General features: G+C 31.9%; 2 protein-coding genes across 9 annotated transcripts in view; one reads left to right on the top strand and one right to left on the bottom strand.

Moving 5' to 3' along the window:
* Positions 1-19,277, top strand: part of LOC123709526 (regulator of G-protein signaling loco) — a 54,773-nt gene extending 35,496 nt beyond the window's left edge. For 5 of the 8 annotated variants that reach the window (XM_045660922.1, XM_045660923.1, XM_045660926.1 and 2 more), the window contains 10 exons: positions 10,616-10,708; positions 11,101-11,252; positions 12,745-12,949; positions 13,296-13,436; positions 13,751-13,873; positions 16,207-16,386; positions 16,672-16,914; positions 17,258-17,401; positions 17,878-18,046; positions 18,234-19,277. In XM_045660922.1, the coding sequence (XP_045516878.1) occupies positions 10,616-10,708; positions 11,101-11,252; positions 12,745-12,949; positions 13,296-13,436; positions 13,751-13,873; positions 16,207-16,386; positions 16,672-16,914; positions 17,258-17,401; positions 17,878-18,046; positions 18,234-18,340 (1,557 nt within the window). In that variant the 3' untranslated portion in view covers positions 18,341-19,277. Of the gene's footprint in view, positions 1-7,119; positions 7,422-9,977; positions 10,087-10,615; positions 10,709-11,100; positions 11,325-12,744; positions 12,950-13,295; positions 13,437-13,750; positions 13,874-16,206; positions 16,387-16,671; positions 16,915-17,257; positions 17,402-17,877; positions 18,047-18,233 lie in introns of those variants that run through there. The other 3 variants (XM_045660927.1, XM_045660928.1, XR_006753735.1) reach the window with 3 other exon arrangements.
* A 67-nt stretch (positions 19,278-19,344) lies between these two features.
* LOC123709527 (probable 39S ribosomal protein L45, mitochondrial) lies at positions 19,345-20,959 on the bottom strand. Its single transcript, XM_045660929.1, has 4 exons — positions 20,683-20,959; positions 20,264-20,507; positions 19,775-20,163; positions 19,345-19,668 (listed from the first exon to the last, which is right to left on the bottom strand). Exons 1-4 carry the CDS (start codon positions 20,704-20,706, stop codon positions 19,366-19,368), a joined length of 960 nt encoding a protein of 319 aa, XP_045516885.1. The 5' UTR covers positions 20,707-20,959; the 3' UTR covers positions 19,345-19,365.
* Positions 20,960-21,737: the final 778 nt, after the last annotated feature.

Here is a 21,737-nt window from a genome sequence, read left to right as displayed (position 1 = left end):
ATCTTATATTTATTATTCGTACATATATTGACCTCTGTTTGTCTGCATAATACATCCACACGAGCGAAGTGAAAATAGAAGAAATTTGCATGTTGTCGATGTAATCTCTTCCGATATGGCGTTGACGGAATGAGATTTTTATGCCGTAACAGACTCCTATCATTATTTATTTTGTCGCATTTGCACTGCAAATACAGATTACCTTTTTATTTTAAAAATTATTTCTCAAAGCATTATCAAACCTACACACTATATAAACTTAATACTAACGACAAATATTAACTACGGGCTGACGTATGTAATTAATGCTAATCGTCTATATACGTAAAAACGCTGACGTCACACGTCAATAGATCAATGGAAAGATAAAGTTAAACCGAATCGCGTACCGTGAACATTGACGTTGACAACAAAGTTGTGGAAAGCGATAAACTTTGCAAGTGCTTAACTGACGCTGTTAGGGTAATGGAGATTTGACATGGGGAGACTTCAAGCGTAGGTTTCGACTATGAATCTTATTCATTGGGTGACACTAAAGGGCTAACGGAAGTTAAAATCCTTTGTGAAAGATCTGACAAACGAAATTTTGAAGCGAAAGTTGGCGGAAAAAGAAAATAGGCTTATACCTAAAAAGAAATTGCATCGCCGGTTTGTATCGGGCGAATCGATTATGACGTTGGTTCTACACACCCCCGCCACAGGGTTGGTGGTGTTGGTCGAGTGTTATTTCGAGGGAAGAAAAGCCTGAAATTCAGCTGTTTATTATGGCTGTACTGCTTACTAATAGCTTTCATACATTTTCAGTTAGGTAAATTCTCAATTTAAGAGTTCAATTTCATTAGCTAAATATTTTTTTGTAAACATGAGGCGAATCACTTTTAATATGTTCATTTATTATATCATAAACCATCAGATATGTTTTATTATTTCAAATCTATTTAGCGTTATGTTGGTACAAAGTACTCACTAGGTATATTAAATAAAATAAAGTATTCTAACAGTTTTTGTCCAATGCGGCATAGTTTATGATCCATTGTATTCGTAACGCCTCACGAAATGTTAATTCTTTAGTTAATTAAAATGTAGCGCATAGTACAATGGTCTTCCGAACGTGAGATTGGAATTATAGATAATATTATGTTGTATGGAATATCATGGATTTGTTATTAAGAACGTTATATATATTAAAGATAATATTTTAATTTAATTTAATTATTCAATAAATTCATGCAAAAACTCAAAGTCTCTATGTATAGAGTTTTTCTTTGTTTTTTTTAATCGAATAATTATCGAATAATAAAAAAAAACCCATACATAACAATATTAATTTTGCTTACGTTGTGGCATGTCTGACTTCGAAACATTTTTTTCAACGTTTAAGCAAAATGTCGCCAAATATTTGCACAAATGTTTTATATACTAATGTCAATAAATAGCATTTAATATAAATAATATTCTGCTTGCTCAAGTGTTTATTTGGCACATGCCACGGGTTATGTTTAACGTATATTTTTAATGCTTCCACATAGCAACGGATGTCTGCCAGTTAAAAGATATATTTCGGTATGCTATCTGAAATTGGATACTATGTTACAAGTACTTTGTAAATTTAATTTTCTTAAACCAAGCATTAGAAAGGTATTTTTTAAATTTCCGTTCAATGAATATCTTTTCGCAATAGTACACAGAAACTGTGACTGTAAGTAGTGTTATTGGACACTTTCTTATGTTAAATATTTTAGTAAATTAGGTTACATTTAAATTATGTACTTATTAGTCTTAAGTTAGGCTAGATCGTAATGTTAATTTGTGTCTTTGTACAGTTTATAATACAGACAGTTTATAAAAAAAAAGCTTTATATAATAGCCTCACACAAGAATCAGATACGTTTTGAACTCTTGAACCCGAATTCAATCTGATAAAATTCAAAAGCCGTAAAATTACTATGTTATAAAACTGAAAGATGGCGTGCAGCGGTCAGATACCGTAATTGGTTGGCCATTGTTGCCGTGGGAAGCTCCATCTCACCATGTTCAGTCGCCCATTGCTACCTTAGGTGCTGTGTTCCCTTTAAGTAAAATAACATTACTTTAACGTAGAGTGACAATTACAGCGTGATCCTTAGTGTAATAAAGATCGATTTTATTATATTTTTATCCTCTTTTGTCTTGTCTTGGTTCTGCCTTATATCTTGATCCATAACTAGTGGTCAGTGATTGCCCGTGGAACGAATAGAAAATATTAGGGTATGTATTTATGTTAATACTTTATTAATATTGTCGTTTGTGCGGTACTTTGAACAAAATATAAAATATTAATAATAATATTTTATCTAAAAGCTGATTTTAATTAAGTCTGTTCCCGTAAGAGATAAAAATGAATATTTTAATCGTATTTTGAATTTTAGTACAACGTACTTCACTAAGATAAACAAGATTATATCGTTATAATTATACTTTAAAGCATATATTTATTATAATGTCCGCTTTCATACGTTTCATAAGTTACGCTTTTTCATGACGGTGATCCCATAGGTACCGTAAGGTTACCCATGTTTATGATATTTATTATCTATGATGAAAGAATAACGTTTCAGCCTACTAGATTCTACATAGTCTGTGGTAGGATAATGATAGAAAGTTATAAGTTTTTATGATAGATTATAGATTGCCAAAATCATGTGATCGATGTGTTTTGTTATTGTGGTACTCCAGTTTTTATAGTGTCTAGTGTCTAGACGTTTCGGTTTCGCTTAGGCGTTCAAGATATTAATACATTTCCAATCTTAGAACTTTTTAAGGTGTTGAAGTTCAAGATTATTTAGTATTTACGTTAATCTAATTCATGTTAGCATATGCCTTTAAAGATCGCGGGAAAAGAGTAGATTCGTAATTGTTTTTTTGTAAAATTTAACGCGTTATCAAAGCAAGATTCTTCTTTATCTTAATATATCTTTAGTCTGTTATCCTAAGTAATAGTTTTTTTACTAACTGTCGTGATTAATAAATACCGCTTTCTTAAATCTAATAGAAACCGGCTCCTCAATATTTATTATCAGTTTGGCGTTGTGACATGTGCCTTCCTGTTGCTTACATCGTTCGCATACGCATAACGTGAAGTGAAAGTGGTTTATGTTTCCATAGAATACCTATAGTAAACCTCTTCACAGATAGTGTATGTAAACATGTATGGCAGTCTTATGATTAGACATTTTCAACTCACACCTTTGACACGTCGCCATAGTGGGACGTATAATATTGAAGAGAAGTATTTCGCAGCCAGACAAGCTAAAGCGTAAGATAATGTAAACGAATTTGTATCTATGGAATTTTGTTTAATTTTTAAAAATTAAAATATTGAGAATATAAAATTTTAAATACACTGACTTTGTCGTGGTAAATTGATATTAATCAAAGTTTTTGCAAGGATGGATTGAAAAATAGTCTTCATTATAGATAAAATGTTCGTTAACAAAAAAATCCATCCAATATAACATTATCTGTAATTCCAATCTCATGTGAAATTTAATGTTTGATTATGTCTGATTGAAGATTCATTTTAATAACGCTAATCAAATTAAACAAAATATTTATCAAATACATACATAAATTTTACATTCTAGCCCTCGACGAAGTTACTTATTTTGTTTAGAAAATCTTGCATTCGAATTTGATATAAATATTTTTTCTCACTTAAAAGGTCTTGAAGCATCATGCTCCTTATAGACAGTTTGCCCTGGCATCATCTTAAATCATAGTCGCAAGTATGAATGAATATTTTTGAACAATAAGAAATCGTAGCTCGAATCAATCGATTTGATCCGGAAGACGTAAGAAATTACGGTAAACGTTCTTTAATGGTTTTTCTAACAGCTTACTTCAGATACTGTAGCTTAGTAACGCTTGAGTTTCCAGAAACTAAAAAAAACTTTCGTCAATTTATTAGGAAACTACTTTTACATAGAGAGGAATGCTTTCGTATTCAGATATTGAACTTGGAATCAAGTGTATCATGTGTGATTTCTATCAACCGAATCGCAAGGTTTTTATTGCCTCGTAAAGTTTTATTTGCAGATACACAGACCTTCCCGAAATATTTACAATTCTCTATGTATAATGTATATATTCTGTATCTTCTAAACACATTCTTAAAATAAAATGAGGTTCAAAAAACTAAAAAAAGATGGCGCCCGACATTCTGTAGAGAATACCAGAGAAAGTACTAGATTATAATATCACTAAAACTATTTTATCGACCACATGTGACTTATTAATTAATATTTAACTAATAAGTCACTTGTAGCCTAACAATATAATGAATGTTTTCGTGTTCTACCTATATATACATAAATCATGGTTTTATATTGTACCCGGTCTTTCTATATTGATAAAGTATACTATCTATAGCTGCCCCCACGAATTTCGTTTCTCCTTAATTAATTTTACTTAGCCTACCTCTTTAGTATATACCAACATGAAACATTTTGCTAACTATGCTACTCCAGAGACTCCGGTTTTCCGGAATGATTTCTTCTTAAGATTTCCTATGAATTTTTCTCTATATAAACTTCAGAGTTCAAGTCATAAGTTTTTAATTAACACATAAAAATAGGGGTTGATTGTAGAGGGGTAAAAATTAAGGGTTGTATGTATTTTGTATGCTGTATCATAGAAAAATGTCTAAATAATAAAATAAATAAGTGAAGAGTGAACCACCGTTAACACTTAGAGGGATGAAAAATAGATGTCCGATTTGCAGACGTAACCGATACAAAAAAAAATCACAAAAATCTGTCAAGCCATTCGAAAGAGTTTAATTACATCCACAATGACACGAGAGTTTTATATATTAGACATCTATCTAATATATAAAATTTCTTTTATTTGAATATAGAATATAATTAAATAGTTGTAATGTGTTGTTATAATTACACGTATTGCGAATAGTTGATTATAGAGGATTACTATAATACTGGATTTTATTAAGAAGATTAAAACTATTCGCTCATTTATTTTAACAATTGTATGAACAATAATGTATAGATTTTTAATTAATAATCGTGTTATTAAATTGTGTAATAAAAAATAAAAATTAGAATTGAATTTATTTTGTTTCTGGTACTCTGTATTAATACCAATTTACTTCGAGGATCAATTAGAGTATATATTTTATTATTAGAAAATGTTTTTACAATATTTTTGTGACATTTCACAGTTATGGGCTAACGCGTTTATCCTCTTCCTCTGTAGCACTGCTACGAAATAGAAGTTATAAAGCTAGTGGCGACAGACACATATCTATTACCGATCTTAATTAATATTCCAATGTGTAAATTAAACAAAGATTATACATGTGTAAGACAATTTTTTAAGCGAGAGCCAACTCTGTGGACGCACCTTCGAAGATCGTGGAGGGAAGTTTCATTTTTCTAGCGTACTAACTAATACGCTCGTAATTAACCACATTGGAGCCTGGACCTAAATCACATAGACTAATATGAACATGTGCCTTTTGGGAGATATGATAATTCCATATATTTTACGATACGTTGCGGCATATAAATAAACCCATCTTTGTCTTTAGCCCTTTTTTCCTCCTCAAAACCATATAACCACATAATGACCAAAACGCAATCATATGTCGCCTACCTAAGTAAATTTATCTATTTATATCTGGTATGTTGTGTTTTTCCAACGCAAGATACCTGTTATCATTATATTTCTACAGATTTATTTCTGTACATCTATTTGCATTGTATCTATGACCTATTGTTCTCTTTTGCTTTATCTTTTTACCTGTTATTTTGTTATCTGTGTATTATATAACTGTCTACTTCTTTTTGCCTATAATGAAATATATAATATGGTGGTAGTACCTAATACACGACAAGCAAAAAAAAAACATCCAGGATGCTTTACGAATCTATTGTAAAGCATCCTGGATTTTTGAAGAAGCGTATGGTTTTCTTTTGTAAATTACTTGAAACCCGGTAATGAATTGTTAGGTCGGTATAAAAATAAAAAATCATATCTCATTTATTGGAGTTAAGATAATTGTTAGCCTAATGGCTCGAGCGGCCAGCTCTCAATTTTTATCGTACGTTCAAATCAAGGCACTGACTTTTCTTTATATGTACACAATTGAACATCGTAAGGAAGCATGCATGTCTTATACAATCCACGTCATACGGAAGGCCTATTAAGAAAATCACGAAACAAATAGAGGAATCTGAGGCCAAGACGTTGTAGCGCCACTGGATTATTGTACAAGGCGATATTTTTCTCGTGTATTGTTAACCTTTCTATAAGCCGTAGTCCTTATCAGAAGCCTAAGATTGCGATTAGTTGGATTAACATGCTTCCCAATGACTTTGGGCTAATAATGTCGAACCTCGAGAGTGTCTAGACTTTGTCTTTTCTCAAAATTAATTTACTCTGTGAGAAAGAGTGAACATAGAAACCATAGATTATCAAGGTTTAGAAATATCATATACGGACGCAACATACAGATCAAATTTATATTATTTTGTGATTTGTCTATATATATATATAGGCATCAATATGTGATGGTCCTTGTCGGCCAGTAGTTAGTAAGAAAAACTAATTAGTTCATAATTCAGAAAATTCAAGAGAATTTTTCGCTTAACCAAGCTTTTTTTTTCGTTAATGTACGTAATATATAACAGAAAAACAACCACTAACCGGTTTAACCTTGGTGCCTGAAAGGTCACACTACAGTACATATTCATGAAACTAAAGACTTAGGAAATCAATCAATACAAACCATGACTGGAGCCAAGCAATCATAACTCAGGTCCTCTAAAAAATAAGATTTAACTAATAATGATCAGTTCACCATTCGAAGGAGCGGTAATTTTAAGTCAATTAATTCTATTTTATTATCCACTAAACAAAATATTACAACACTAGCCAAAAGCTATTGACCGCTCAAGGCCGATATGCAATTAGTTATTTAATAAAAGTAAGTTTTCACCGAATTACTTCGTGGGCGTATCACGCGTGTACGGCCTGTATTATCAGTGATAAGAGCTTATAACAAGACAACAGGTAGCTGAGAGCGTCAGTCGTTGATACGATACCACGGTAGACGCGCGACAATATCCCTTCCTCGTGAAAAAATTGCCAGCATTATCGATTTTTTGCTAGATTAATGGTGTTTTGAATTTCGAATAGAAAAAGTGTGAATGTCAAAGAGTACAATAAGATTCAAGGATTTTAAAAAAAGAACACCAATTAACTTTTTATGCCAGTGCTTACTCTGAAAAAAAGTGAAGTCTGTGTCAATTTGCAAGTGTCTTGACTTGTCTTTTATCAAAATAACATTATTGTTTGAAGTGAAAATTGCACAGAATATGCCAACGCTTCTTACTGAAACGTTTCTTGCGAGGCTCTCGTGGTTTGTAAGTACTTGTAATGCATATATATGTGTTTGATATCCTTGACACATTTGGTCTTAGGCCGTAGAGTAAGTTAAAATCATGAAAGAAATTATGTATTTACTAAGCTTACGTTACCGAAAGACGTAGAATGAGTATTTCTTCTTAAATGCTCCGTATCAGTTAGTCAAAAAGATTTTGTTTGATTATTATACTTTATTTAAAATACATTTAATCGAATACTTATACTAATCAAACTGTATTTGATTACAAGTTTAATTTAAAAATAGAAAACTGATAAGGAAATTTTTACTAAAACATTTCACTAACGTATAATTTATATGTAAAGTTCTAGCAATCTATACATCATATAAATCTTGACTTGAATATTTTTGTCCCCTTTCCTATACATATCATATCGATACAATATCGCTATATTGTGATATAAGTTGTATATGTCACGAGGTTCAGGGGACACGATCCCTGTATAACCCATTGAGGAGCCTCCTACGCATCCAATATAAATAAAACACTCAACGTTCTATTTATATCGCTATCGTGTTATCTTTACTCTCGAATGCCGAACTGCACATATAAATAACTTAATTAGTTTCACTGTGTTGCCATGCAGGTACCAAGCCCACTTCATTTATTCGATGTTTATCACTCACCTCTGTAATTTATACTTGCCTATATCCTAACCTATCGAATATATTTACGTATCTCAAGGGTTAGAGCTTAAGGATACTTCTGTTGAGTCCACTTTATTTAATATAAAGCTGTTCTTTATATTTTAAGAGATTATGGTAATTTCGTGTTATGAACGATGAAAAAATAAGTCAAAGCACGTAACTTCTGTGCTAAATAAGTTGCCCTATAGATAGTTTTTGGAGCGTTCGGAACTTTTTAAGTTGTACATCTACTAACATATAAAAAATATAAGTTAACGTATGTAATTCGCACATACATAAAAATACCAATATTTGCTTAAGCTTGACAAAATTTTCCAAGCAGACGCAGGAAATCTTGCCAATATTTGAGAAATAATTAAACAGGATTATACAGGTTGTTCTTAGCGTTCGTTCACATCTTTATAAGTTGACAAAAACTTACTTTACATTTATTAATAAATAATTTTTAATTTATATATTAATAAAAAATTATATACACTGAATTTTTTGCTTGTTTTCAGGTCATGTAGCGAATTTAGTTCAAATTGTTTAATATAAACGTATTTGTTTATCAAACGCAAGAATGCACTTAAAAAATTAAATGATTTTCGACTCTAATACTGTTAGATAAAGTTCATTATGTTTTAATCGATCGACCACCTAATACGATGTACAATAGCGTCCTTATAGCGTTGGTCATTGAAACCGCTGTATGGAGTGAAAAATTAATTATTCAATTCATTCGTTGGCGTCAGAATATATAGTATAAGTTATAGGAGAAATAATTTATAGAAATTGTTTTGTTTAACACACGATTTTTAGCTTATACAAGTAATCTACGGGGATTGAGGATTAATATTTTAGCTTTACTCATGTCCTGCAGATTTATGAAATAAATAAAATATCATTATTTTTAAATTTTCAAAAACTGCAATGAAAACATTTTCCATCTACAAATTGATTAATAATTTATATCAAGTACATTTCATCCAATTCAAAACCATTTTTAAATGCATTAAACAATTTTATTCGTTAATTAAATTTAGTATTGAGGGCATTCAATTGCTTACATTGATTTAACCTCGGCCTTGTTACAATTATTGCCAATCATATTGGCGCATCTTTGAAGTTGTTTCCTTAATAAATTATACAATGTTACGAGTAGGCGTCGGTGTTTATCCGGTTAGTTTAAACTACGCAAGCAGACATATTTTTATACGTTGTGTACGTAGTATTTACGTTAATGCGTACGTTACTGGGTTCAGTATGAGTTTTGTATTATCATTCTATAATTTTAGCATGTACAAAACTAAAATATATTAAGCTTAAAAGTAAGTTTTCTCTACTTTCTATTTATGTTATGTAAGGTGATGAAAGAATTTCAGTTATGTTAAAATAAACTTTAAAATGTTCCTCAAATTGTAGTTTAATTTTTATTAAACGTTCTTAATTATTTTACTAATATTTTCTCTCTATATTTTACGATTTGCACTACTTTCCATACTAGACGAACTATTTTGGATCGGGGCTCGTACTACATGGCAAAAGTATATAAACCAAAAGTCGTATCTTTTTATAACAGCATTTTCATTTGAAATTAAATTAATTTTCCGTCTTGTCACGGGTGCCCTTCCGCTGAACTCTTGCTTAACCTGTAATTTGTAAACTCCAGAAGGTCTATAATTTTGAACTCTTGAGATTACACTAAGCTTGGCGTAATCTAAGTTTAAGCACTATGAATTTCAGTCTAAGTAGAGTTCGGCCCCGCCCGCTTAAGCCTATGTCTTACAGCTGCCTTCAGCGGAAACGGGGCTGTTTGCTCGTTGCGATTGTCATTGTAATTTTGCGATGACTCGATATAGTGTCATTCTGGACAGCGCTAGAGGCACTCCCCACACGACGGGAACCTAATTAATAAAAAGATATTGTAAACTATGGTGATAGTTTAAACATATAAGTGGCTTGTAATTTAGTGTCTAAATATGGTGGTGTGGTATGTGACGGATGCCGATAGTGAGGTAACTTATATATGTATACAGTTTTACCTAATTACATATCACTTTGCTTCTATATAATTTCAATTATTAGTCCGGGTACACGCTTAAACAAATTTCATTCTCCACAAATTTGGCCGGTTGTGGTTTTTCCGCACAAATTGTCACCTGTTTCCTCAGTTAAATATCGGACACCAAATATGTACATTGTGCGTTAACCCAAGTATCCACTGTTTTTATAGTGATATTAAAGTAGATTTAATGATAAGAATTTTTCTTAATTTTACATGAGCAAAGTGAGGTATTTTAATTTCGATCAGTATTTTACAAGTGAATTGATACTAGTAATAACAATTAATAAGTGACTAGTAATAAGGATATGTCTTATATGGATTAAGGATAATCATTTGGACTACGATTTTTTACTTAGAATATTAATTGGAAGATATTTCGGATGTAATTTTAGACCATATAAGGACAATGAAAGAACATATAAACAAATCCTGCTTTGACTAAGTATATAGTAACTAATATCTGCGTATCCTTGTTTCAGAGTGAGCAGTCATCACCATTCCGCCGGTGGACAACGGGCAGTGGCGCGGGCAGTTCCTATAGACATCACGAGCATCGCAATATTTATAATAAAGTAAGTTCTAAGTATTTTTTTTGATATTTTAATATACATAATAAATGTTATATCATGACTAAATAAATAGCCTTGATAGACTCGTCGTGCTTGTCAAGATTTTTAATATACATTAATTAACGAGCTATGCTTAGTATTATTTAATAGTCTTGGGTGGTCGCCTACTATATTTGTGAAATATATAAATATAAAATAGCCTGTATGTACTGTGTACTATAATAAGGATTACATTAAGTTTATTATATTTAAAATTAGTACTCAACCTCCGATAGAGTGAAGGCCTCCAAATTCTTCCTTTTGTCTCTCATCTTCCCTACTACATTCCAATCTTTCCAAAACATATTATAAGTGTTTAACATATCTAAGCAATTTTTTTTCATTATTTCTTACAGCAAATGAGCGAAGGTGGCAGCCCTGGCGGCGGTAAAAGCGGCGGCGGAGTGGCTCGCTGGTCACTCGGCCTCGAACATCTGCTTGCGGACTCGGCCGGCGCGGCTGCGTTTGCCCACTTTTTGGACAAGGAGTTTGCCGCCGAAAATATTAGGTGAGGTGTTTGTTGGCAACCCTGAAGGCGTAATAATATTTTTTGGATCGCAGAAGATGCTATCAATTCTATGTAAGCAACTGTTGTTCTAATTTCATTCGGATTTAAATATATAAAATAATATATATAACAATATTTTGAAATATTTAATTAAATTTAAATGTCTATAAAAAGAAAAATCTAGATTATTAACTGTATCACCTTAGGATTATTATCCATATAATGTTTATTTCGGGTGATGAAATTGCCCTTTGAATTGCTCAATATCGCTATAATATACCAATATTTGTAATAGAGAATGCTAATACAAATGTTATATTTGTGTTACACGATAAGGGTTCATCTAAAAATAGATAACAATTATGTACGGCCACTTACTAATATTTGGAGAAGTTTTAACTAACCCTGTAACACTTAAAGAGACCTTCGTTCCGACTATTCCTATTTAGAATCTTAAATATATACTGATTTTATACAGTTACTTGTTCATTCCGTATATATTCTGATTTATTTATGGAATCACATATTGGTACTCTTAGCAATCGTAACCTCTGTCAATAAAGTCAAAGTTTTTATAAATTGTCTCACTAAGGCATCATTTACCCAATTTACTAAAAACGATATTTGACATCAGAAAAGGGTCCAATAACACTACTTACAGTCTCTATTAAGGGGAAGACACTTTGTGCTTGTGTACAATTTTTATCCATTAATCAATGTTAACACTTAAAACATCAAATAAATCAGTAAACTACTTTTTATATCTGGGCCTCAGATTTCTGTATCTGTTGTTTGTAGGTGATCAGCCGCCTTTGCCTTTAGCATTTAACACTAACTAAACTTAAAACATAAAAATGTGTAAAAGCTATGTTAACAAAAGACAATACTAAATCCAATAATGACTTGATTCGCTATAATTCACTTCAGTGACTTTACATAAACTGTACAACTTCAAACTTATACCAGGTAATTGCCCATGCGCATGTGACGCAATTTCTTTTATAATATATACCCTACTCCGACTCCACCATGCCACTTCGGGCAGATGTTCCACGTCAATTGGTAACAATTCCTAAACAATCGAATCAAATATTTGGCATATGGCAATGTAGCATGATTCTTAAGAATATGTTTCATAATTTTTTTTTAGAATTTAATTAAATAAATAATAAAAGCTAACACCTGTTACCATACTTCTATAGTCCTATTAGGCACCAGCCTCCCAGCTACAAATCCCAATTAATAAAATATAGGCCCAATTGCACCGTTTTACTAAAACAATCGTCTGCCTCTTTTCATCATAGCGAAAATAAATTTTGCCAGAAAGAGACAGAAATGTATAATATAAGTGTGAATCAGGATCACATAGGCTACCCTATGTGCAAATTGCTACCGATTAATCGTCTGAAAAAGTCGAATATGTTTATTTGATATTGTTGAGCGTTTTTTTGAAATGTTATTCTGAATTTATTAATAATTAAAATTTTAACAGATTCTGGTGGTCCTGCGAACAGTATAGAACCTGTTCGGAAAATGAGTCTGAAAGCGTTGAAGTACGGGCGTCGCTCGCGAATGAAATCTGGCAAAGGCATTTGGGTGACAAAGCCCCAGAACCAGTGAATATAGACGCTACCGCAAAACGGGCTACGGCATTACGCCTGGATCAGAGGCCACCTCCGGCTGATTTGTTTATTCAGGTATTTAATCGAATTACGTAATTAATTGGCTAAACGACTTCTTTATACGGTGAAGGAAAACCAGCACGATTGTGATGATGATATCGGGATATGCCCGATGTAAATATCGATATTATTTTAAAGTTATTTCTATACAAAGCCATTATCTACTAACAATACCATTTTTTACCGTTTAGTCTATATTTGATCTTGCATTATCTAAATTTTTATAGGGCTTACGGTCGTTATAGCACAGATGGCTACTTCATATGAAATATTATTTACTAAAGAAATATATTATAGATACGTAACTCTTATCGAAAAGTATCTTATTCATATTTTATATAAAATCAATTGATTGTTACAGGCTCAGAAACAAATATTCAACGTTATGAAGTTCGACAGCTACCCACGGTTTCTACGTTCAGGAGTGCACGCCGAATGCGCACGCGCAGATCTACGTGGCCTGCCCTGTCCTTATATACCGCCGGCTGAGACTAATAATAAAGTAATTTGTCAATATTTTTGGATAATATATTTTCCTAATTAATCATTTGTATGACTGGTCCAGTGGATTCTTGCTATGGATACTTATCGTTCCAAATATAAAAGTAGTAGAAATTTTCAGTAAATGAGGTCCAGCTCAGCTAAATAAAAACATTGTTTATTTTCATATACCAAATACACAGTATCAAGCTTGGTACCTGCACTTAAATTATTAACGTCCGTTGTCCAAATTTGTTGTGAAAATCATTTTCGGTAGACGTTAGGTTACATTTATATATATGAAAAACCAAAATTTCTTATAAATATATTTTTCAGGTGAAAAAGTCTTCGTCTAACGCATCAGACAGACGTCGCAGTGGAGGCGGTTCCCTATTGGGCTGGAGGCTACGCTCTGCGTCAAGAGATCGTGTTGAAGAAGATACACCACCCACCACTGATGTGAGTATTTAGTATATAATTTTGTAATAATAGACTTTAATTCGTATTGTTCCCTTTTTCTATACATATGATTTCTGAACGAAACACCACCTAACCACCCCCAAAAACAGGTCTTAAGAAATATATATATATATTTATAACGTTTAAAGAACTTTATTTCTCATTACAAAAAATTCTATTTTATTTACATGAGAAACTAAATATTATGAGCGAGCGACACGTCCCAATTTTAGTTCACCATATTCACTTTGACATGCATTTTTAATGCCCCCTTGAATCTGTCAAACACGCCAATATTGCGTGTTACAGTTATTTTCAGGATATCCTAAAAATTACCTTAGAAAAAAACCCGGAGAGAGATGTAAAAACAAGAAAAACACAAGTTAATTATCATCCTTTTTTTTTAAGTGGTACCAAAAAGTATTATATGATATATATATATATATTATATGAGGTTAATTGTACTTTGTATATTATTCCCATTGCATTAGATTGATAATAATTGCAAAATCTTACCGAAAGAGCATTTTTTGCGTTAAAGAAAATGAACGAAATGTTAACCATTTTCAAGATATGACATTTCTAATTGTCTATAAACGTTGGATGTATGTCAACTGTCAAAATCCTCTAAACAACATTAATACTGTGATACCTCAATGTTAACAAAATATATCAATCCACGCAACACTTGAGTACACAGGAATATAAACAATACTGAACTAAACAAATAAGTTAAACTAATATTGAACTATTTCTTAGAATTTCACAATTGTGAAATAATTACGAGCGCATGGTATGATAATGTTATATTTGTTAGTAAATAATTGAAGGCGCAAAATATATTTTTTTCTTGACGAAGTAAATAAAGGTGTTGACCTACGTCATTATAGCGTACGAGTGTAACCTTCAGTATACTGGAAAAGTTCAGTAAACGTTTAGCATGGTTTTGTTACAAAATTTTTATATATTTTGATTTTCTATTTGTAACTGATATAGTTTGTATTTGAGAGCAAGATAGTTTGTAGATCTTAGAAAAGAAGTCTTTGGTCTCTAAGCCCAATGTTCAAAAAGATATATGACGAGGCCATTTCCGATTAAAATTAACAGTCATATTTATTATGAAAGTGTTGTAACCTACAAAGTAAATGTATCAATAAAGAATTTAAAATTTATCTTATCAAATCTCATTTCAGGGCTCTATAAAAATTCCTATTGTAAGCCCATTATAAAGGAATTATAACCACTATTAGTGAACAAACAACCAAATGAAAATATAGATTAAAAAATGAATGAAAATGAAATCCGCCTATGTTGTTGAGTTGTATATAATAATACAACTGAACAACATAGGTAAGTAATTGTTTTGTTCCAAAAATATGTTAAAATATTTTTTTCTAATCATTCTGAAATTATTAACAATAAATTAGAATAAATATATAGAACAAAACTTGATTGTGAATACAACTTTCTTCGGCGTAATGCTTAATGGAACTGCTAAATACTCTATAATAGTTTAATACTGTGATTATTGTACATATGTGATAATAACTCAAAGATAATGTTTAGACTTCGGCAGCTCTACTGAAATTCGTTTGCCCACGCTTCGAGCAGCTATACCAGCGTGAAATATCATAATGCCAAACAACTTGTACCATATTTTAATATTTGTCTTTACGATAGGATTATTTGCAATTATCATTAGACACGCCTACATACCATAAGTTAAGAGTCAAGAGTTTTTATATATGCTGTGTTATCTAGATGATTACTTTGATATTTAGAGATATTCTATAAATAAATGTAATCATTAACAACAAATATTAATCAAAAAAAGGGATAGTGTGTGTGTAGTTGAGGAAGAGTCACAATAGAAAATAATGCCAAACTTCAGAGTAGGTCTACCTACGTAAGACAATTTAAACCAGCCTATGTTAAATTACTTTTTAGGTTAATTAGGAAAAAAATTGATTTTCATAAAAGGTTTTATACATTTTTTAAGGTTTTATTAGTAATAATGAAGTCAATACATTAACTACTACAAGATAGTATTCTGTTTTTTTAGAATTTAAATGAAAAAAATATTCACATTTTACGTTTGCCGAATTTTGCGTGATAAGCGTTTTCCTCATAAGCGCTTTGCGCTTTACAAACAGAGATTAACTACAAAATTGACAATCTTACGTAGGATTTGAATAATTTGTTTACCTAATTTCGGTGTAGCTTTTAATTGTCGCCAATAGTGTGTTAAAAATGTTGAAATCAACTGTTAAATGATTTATCAGTATTATAACAAGATTTTACGTGTGAAAATCAAGAAGAAATATTCTTTGCAGGTGGTTGCGGCCAGTCAAACGTTATCTGGAGGCTGTTCACTTTGCCGTGTAGTGTTACCGGATGGAGCGACATCTGTGGTTGGCGTAAGCGAGGGCGTGACGGTGAGAAGATTAGTAGACCGTCTGCTGCAAAGAAGAAATTTACTCTGTACTACTTACGACGTCCTGCTTGATGATCAGGTAAAGAAATTGATTAATAAATAAGTTATTTTAACAACAATAAAAAACATCTAATTATAATCACACGAATATTGAAGAATCTTTTTGTATTTTGAGTTTTTTAAATTGTTTAAATATCATTTTGTGAATTTACAGAACCCAAAAATGCCTAGGTGATAAAAAATTAAGTTTGTATATGCAGATAAATGTCACATAACGTAACCTGTATTTGTTGATCTAGTGTTGATGTAGATCATAAACAATAATATATCAAAGGGCGATATGTGTAATACAACATAATTACAGGGCGAATCCCGCGTGATAGACGCCGAATCACCATCGACAATACTCTCGGGCAAGTGTGCGGTCGTAGAGAAACGTTGTGTCGTGCGTATACGAATCGGCATCCGCGCCGTGCTCGTTAGATGTCGCCCCACAAGGAGATTGCGCCATGTACTAAGGCCGTTATTGCAAAGATACCCTCCAGATGGAAATGTGAGGAATATACCCACAGACGCGCAGGCGTTGCATCCTGATACGTTGTTACAGGTACGATGTGTTAATGTATAGACATAGTATGTTATGATTTTTTGAATACATGACATATGACATGGACCTTTCGAGATTATTATACGCTATCAATAGTTCCCGGAACAACCTTTTTTTTTAAATTTTGTCGCTTAAAGACATGTTACTTTAATAAATACACCTTTACTTCATAAGCATTAAGTAATAATTGTAGATCGTCAAAACTAATTCTAGTGTTCAGAGCTGACAAACGTGTTTCTATATTAAAGTCTTTAACATGTTGGGCCATAGGTGATACACTTCCACAATTGATATTTTTATTACTTAAACAATAAAAAAATATAAATTATTTATTTATTATTAGGAATTAGACGGCGCTCGGCTGCAAATAGTGGACTTCGGTGATGGTGAATGGCGCGCTGTGAGAATTAACCAGAGAGGTGAAAAGGAAGATGACGCTGACTCCATACCTGACGTCACTTTACGGCCTCACGATGAAGACACGCTGGTGAGCTTATAGCCTGTAGGAATGTGGGAATGTATTACGTGGGAGAAGGTCCCAGTGGTTAGACTAAGGTCGAAAACTTGTACATAGCTTTAGCGGTCGTAACTTTGTTAACTTTTCCGGGTATGACGTCATCGTATTGATTGTAGGCACAGACAGTACTGTACTTGGTCAACAGCATCTCCAATATGCATTGGCACCCAACATACGTCAGGTTATTACGTCCATTTAACCAATCACAATCAAACTTTACGCTTTGTCTTAAGTGTTTTGTTTTACATTCTAATTTACAAGATAACAATTTACATTCACGTTGTCATAAAAAAATGATTTAATAAATACAGTCGATAAATATATACTATATTTCATTAAAACTAGAAACGAAATAACGATTAGCTGCCTTATTTGGCGGGCTTAGGATTTCATAGAATAAAAATATGTATCTATTTGCAATAACAATGCAATATTTTTTGTTATAGAGTATAGACCGCACCTCTGGCAGTTCAGGAGGCTTTAGCGAGGCGTCACGTAATGGGGTGAACACAGATGGACCCAATCCCCAGTCCTCTTTGTCTCAAGGCCCCGTACCCGCTAATAGAGTTAGAGCTACTTTACGGCCCGGCCCACCCTTACATCATCACCCACCGCGTAAGTATTCAATTTATTACACAAAAAGAAGTAACAATGTTATTGAGCGAGAGCCCCTATGAATGATCGCCTGCTAATCTTTTCAACTAGCCGATCCTATAATATTTTTTTCCTTTATACCTATAATAAAGTAATTCAACCCTAAGAATGTTGTATGTTATTAAATTAAATATTTTCTCTTTTTCAGATTTCTTAGAGAATCTCCGTGAAACCCAGAGGCAGCGTTTGCAGCCGCGGACCCCGCCGCCGCTTCCGCCTAAACCCACGCAACGCACAGCGCCCACTGTAGTCTGAACGCCGAAACAATATACTCGGATAATCGTGTACAATCTTACGATTCGTCGGAAATGCTATATAATTGCAGAATAGATGACGGAGTTAAATGCAACATTATCTAACGATATATGAAGGCGTTTTAAACGCCAATAGCTGTATGGACATATAGTGATAACTGGGAACAACACCAACTAGCTGTAATGAAAGGAACATGCCTGAAACGCAATGTTCCAATCATTGGATCTGAACGAGATCAAATTATTTTGAATACTGTTTTATAAATTAAGTATTTCTTTGAGACGTTATTGTTAAGTGTAAACTAATCTTAAAAGATTGATAAGTATTTTTATTTTAATAATAAAAATATTTTCATAGACTTACGCAATCTCTTATAAAATCTGATCATTCCAAATGTATACCACTGAAATAATAGTTAAGTGCTTTAAATAAATAGAAACATGTTTAACTTGTAAATACAACATAATGTGGCTGGTTAAATATTGCTTCCTAAAAATGAAAACAAATCAACATATGTATTATAATTGTTACTTGTTAGAGTTGAAAATGTCTTACCAATTTTGAAACAATATATAAAATGCTATTTTTATTAGATATATTTTATATATCGAAGTGTATTATTAATGTACAAAATATAATCCTATTAGTTAAAATTTGTAAATAAGAAATATAAAATTTAATTTATATTTGTAGAATGTTTTGATGCACAATTATTGCACTTTTAAGTCAACTGGCATCTAAATTATCATACAAAATAACTATACTTTGTAGAGATTTAAGAGTTTTGATACAATAAAAGTGTTGCAATTGATGTTGGTTTTTAATATTGTTATTATGTCCATTATTAGCAAAAATTAGTTAAATTAGTAAAATGTTACTATTAACTTTGTCTTCATAGAACAACAAAGCAAATACTTCAAAGTTTTAGCTTGTTTAAGGCCCTATCTACAATGTATGTATTCACCAATTGCATATATCTACATACATATATGAATAAAAAAATCTAACATTGTATATTTTATTAACTACTTATTAGCTACAACTGGGGTTTTTTCATTGTCAGTATTTTCTGGCACCACAGCCGTCTCTTCTGGCACCACAGCCTTCTCTTCTGGCATTATTCTTGTTAGTTTGGATGGGTCTTTACTTGGTGCCCAATCTGGTATGATTTTCCCATGCACTCTCCAATTACCGTAAACATTAGATAAATGCTTCTCAAATACAACATATTCCAAGACATCCTTAGCAAGAATCTCACTACCATGCAATAGTCTTCCAAAACGGTCATAGACTGACAACTGCTGACGAGTGTGGAAGCGAACAGTGATCTGTAACATAAATTTTCTAATGAAATATCATTTTAAATTCAAAACTACTCTTATGAATGTATTATTTTAATATAGATATTCAGAAGCTTCTTAACAAAATGCAAACCTGTCCAAATATATTCTCTTTGCTAATGACATCTGTACATCTGGCATGAACTACTCTTGGTGGCTCTAGTGATTCCAAAAACTTCCATCTTATTGTCTTTCCAAATGAATTATGCCGAAATTCAGGATATGCCTTCTCTGTAACATATGTTCTCAATGCATGCCTATCATTATTAACAAGACTTTCATGTGCTTTAACATAAATATCTTGAGCTATCCGGCAAAATTCTTTGGTATCAAAATCTTCATCAAAAGATTTAACTTTACGTATTGCCATCATTGATTTAGATTTTTTTTCAAGCAGCTCTACAGTTTGTTTGGCTCGTGTAGTTGATACTATGGAAGCTTTTCCATCACCCTCTGGTGGGATGTATGCCTCAAATACACCACCTAAAAAGTTATATATTTATGTTTAACAAGCATCTAAGATCAATTTAATGTCATGTCATGTCTTGTTCAGATTGACCAATTTAATGCAATCGTGTAATACCTGTTGCTGAAATGTAAAAAGGTCTGTCATTCCAAGGTCTAGTAGGAAGCAAGCCACGCTCTTTCATCTTCTGCCTGACTTTTTCTTCAGGTAGTTTGTCAATATCCTCGTTATAGTCATGGAGATTTATTTTAAGGAATTTTTCTTTACGAAGCTTCTTAAACTTGGGGTCGTAATGTTTTGATGTGGTTGTGCGGTATGATTGTAAAAGTTTTGTTGCTGGAAGTAATCGTAGTTGACCTATCTGAAACATATATGAAATGCAATGTCTAAAACGCAATGAGATTTATATGTATACATATTTTCAGTAGAAGTTTAGGATAAGATTATTACTAACTAAATCCCATACATAAAAATCTAATACGTTGATTTATAGGAGTTAGGAGGGAGGAGGTTAACCATCTGCACAGTATATTTACCTTTGCCAAAATGCAATTTGCCATTTTAAATCAGAATTCAGAACACACGTTATAGATTTAAGGCTTTGTTCAATTTGTGGTATTATACCATACAATAATACTATCCTCGGCTTAGATTTTTTTGTTGATATAGTGTTTAACTCTTAATCGCTAAATAATACAATAAAATTATTTATGAACCTTATTATTTAACATTTAGTATACAGATTCACACACCGAGTAGTTTTACTCTATGGTTACTATGAGCCTATTTATATTATATTTTATGCCTACTGCATTTAGGCTAATAAATCACTAACTATATATTATAACTCCACAGGTTACAAACATTTTAGACTAAATCTAAATACAATACTCACTATAGTACTTGTGCACAAGTACCAAAGCATAGAAAATATATAAATAAATAACAATGGACAGCTTATACATTGGTTCTAAAAAAAATATGTCTCCTGCGTTTCTTGCTTGGTGGTCGTAAACTAATTAAATTAAGATGCTTGTTTTTTAACCTTTAAAATATCAAATTGAGTGTATAGTTGTGTAAATTTATTAACTTCTAAAAAGTGACAACGTTATTTGGTCAAATTATAATAATAATTGTAATCCTTAAATGTCAATAAACACGATGTCATTCAAATTTTATTTTATATTTAAAGTCCAAAATAGATTTTGGTCTTGGTTCATCTTGTTTTATTTCTATAATTCTTGTCCAAAAACTTCAGAATAGCCGATATTTTATTTTTATCGATACATTATGTCGAAAAAGGATGATGTCGACTATTCTAGCTACTGTCAGCCTACGTAAAATAATACAGGATATCCTTTATTTTATCTGATATTTACGCATTAAACGTTAGAAAATAAAGAGTCAGCATATTATTTCGTTAGCTACTTTAGCGTGGTTCAAATGGTCCTAATTTTGCTATTGGCTTAATAAAGTTCTGCTCTATGTTTGCTACTTATGCTTCCACAGACTATGCCTGTACGAAGCGTATGATGAAAAAATTTATGTTGTCTATTAATAATATTTTTGTAATCATATGTTCTCCTTTCAA

Source organism: Pieris brassicae, chromosome 5, assembly GCF_905147105.1.
Source record: "Pieris brassicae chromosome 5, ilPieBrab1.1, whole genome shotgun sequence".
In the NCBI taxonomy this organism is placed as follows: Eukaryota; Metazoa; Arthropoda; class Insecta; order Lepidoptera; family Pieridae; genus Pieris; species Pieris brassicae.
The sequence above is the reverse complement of the archived record's forward strand: the minus strand, read 5'-3'. Positions and strand labels throughout refer to the sequence as shown.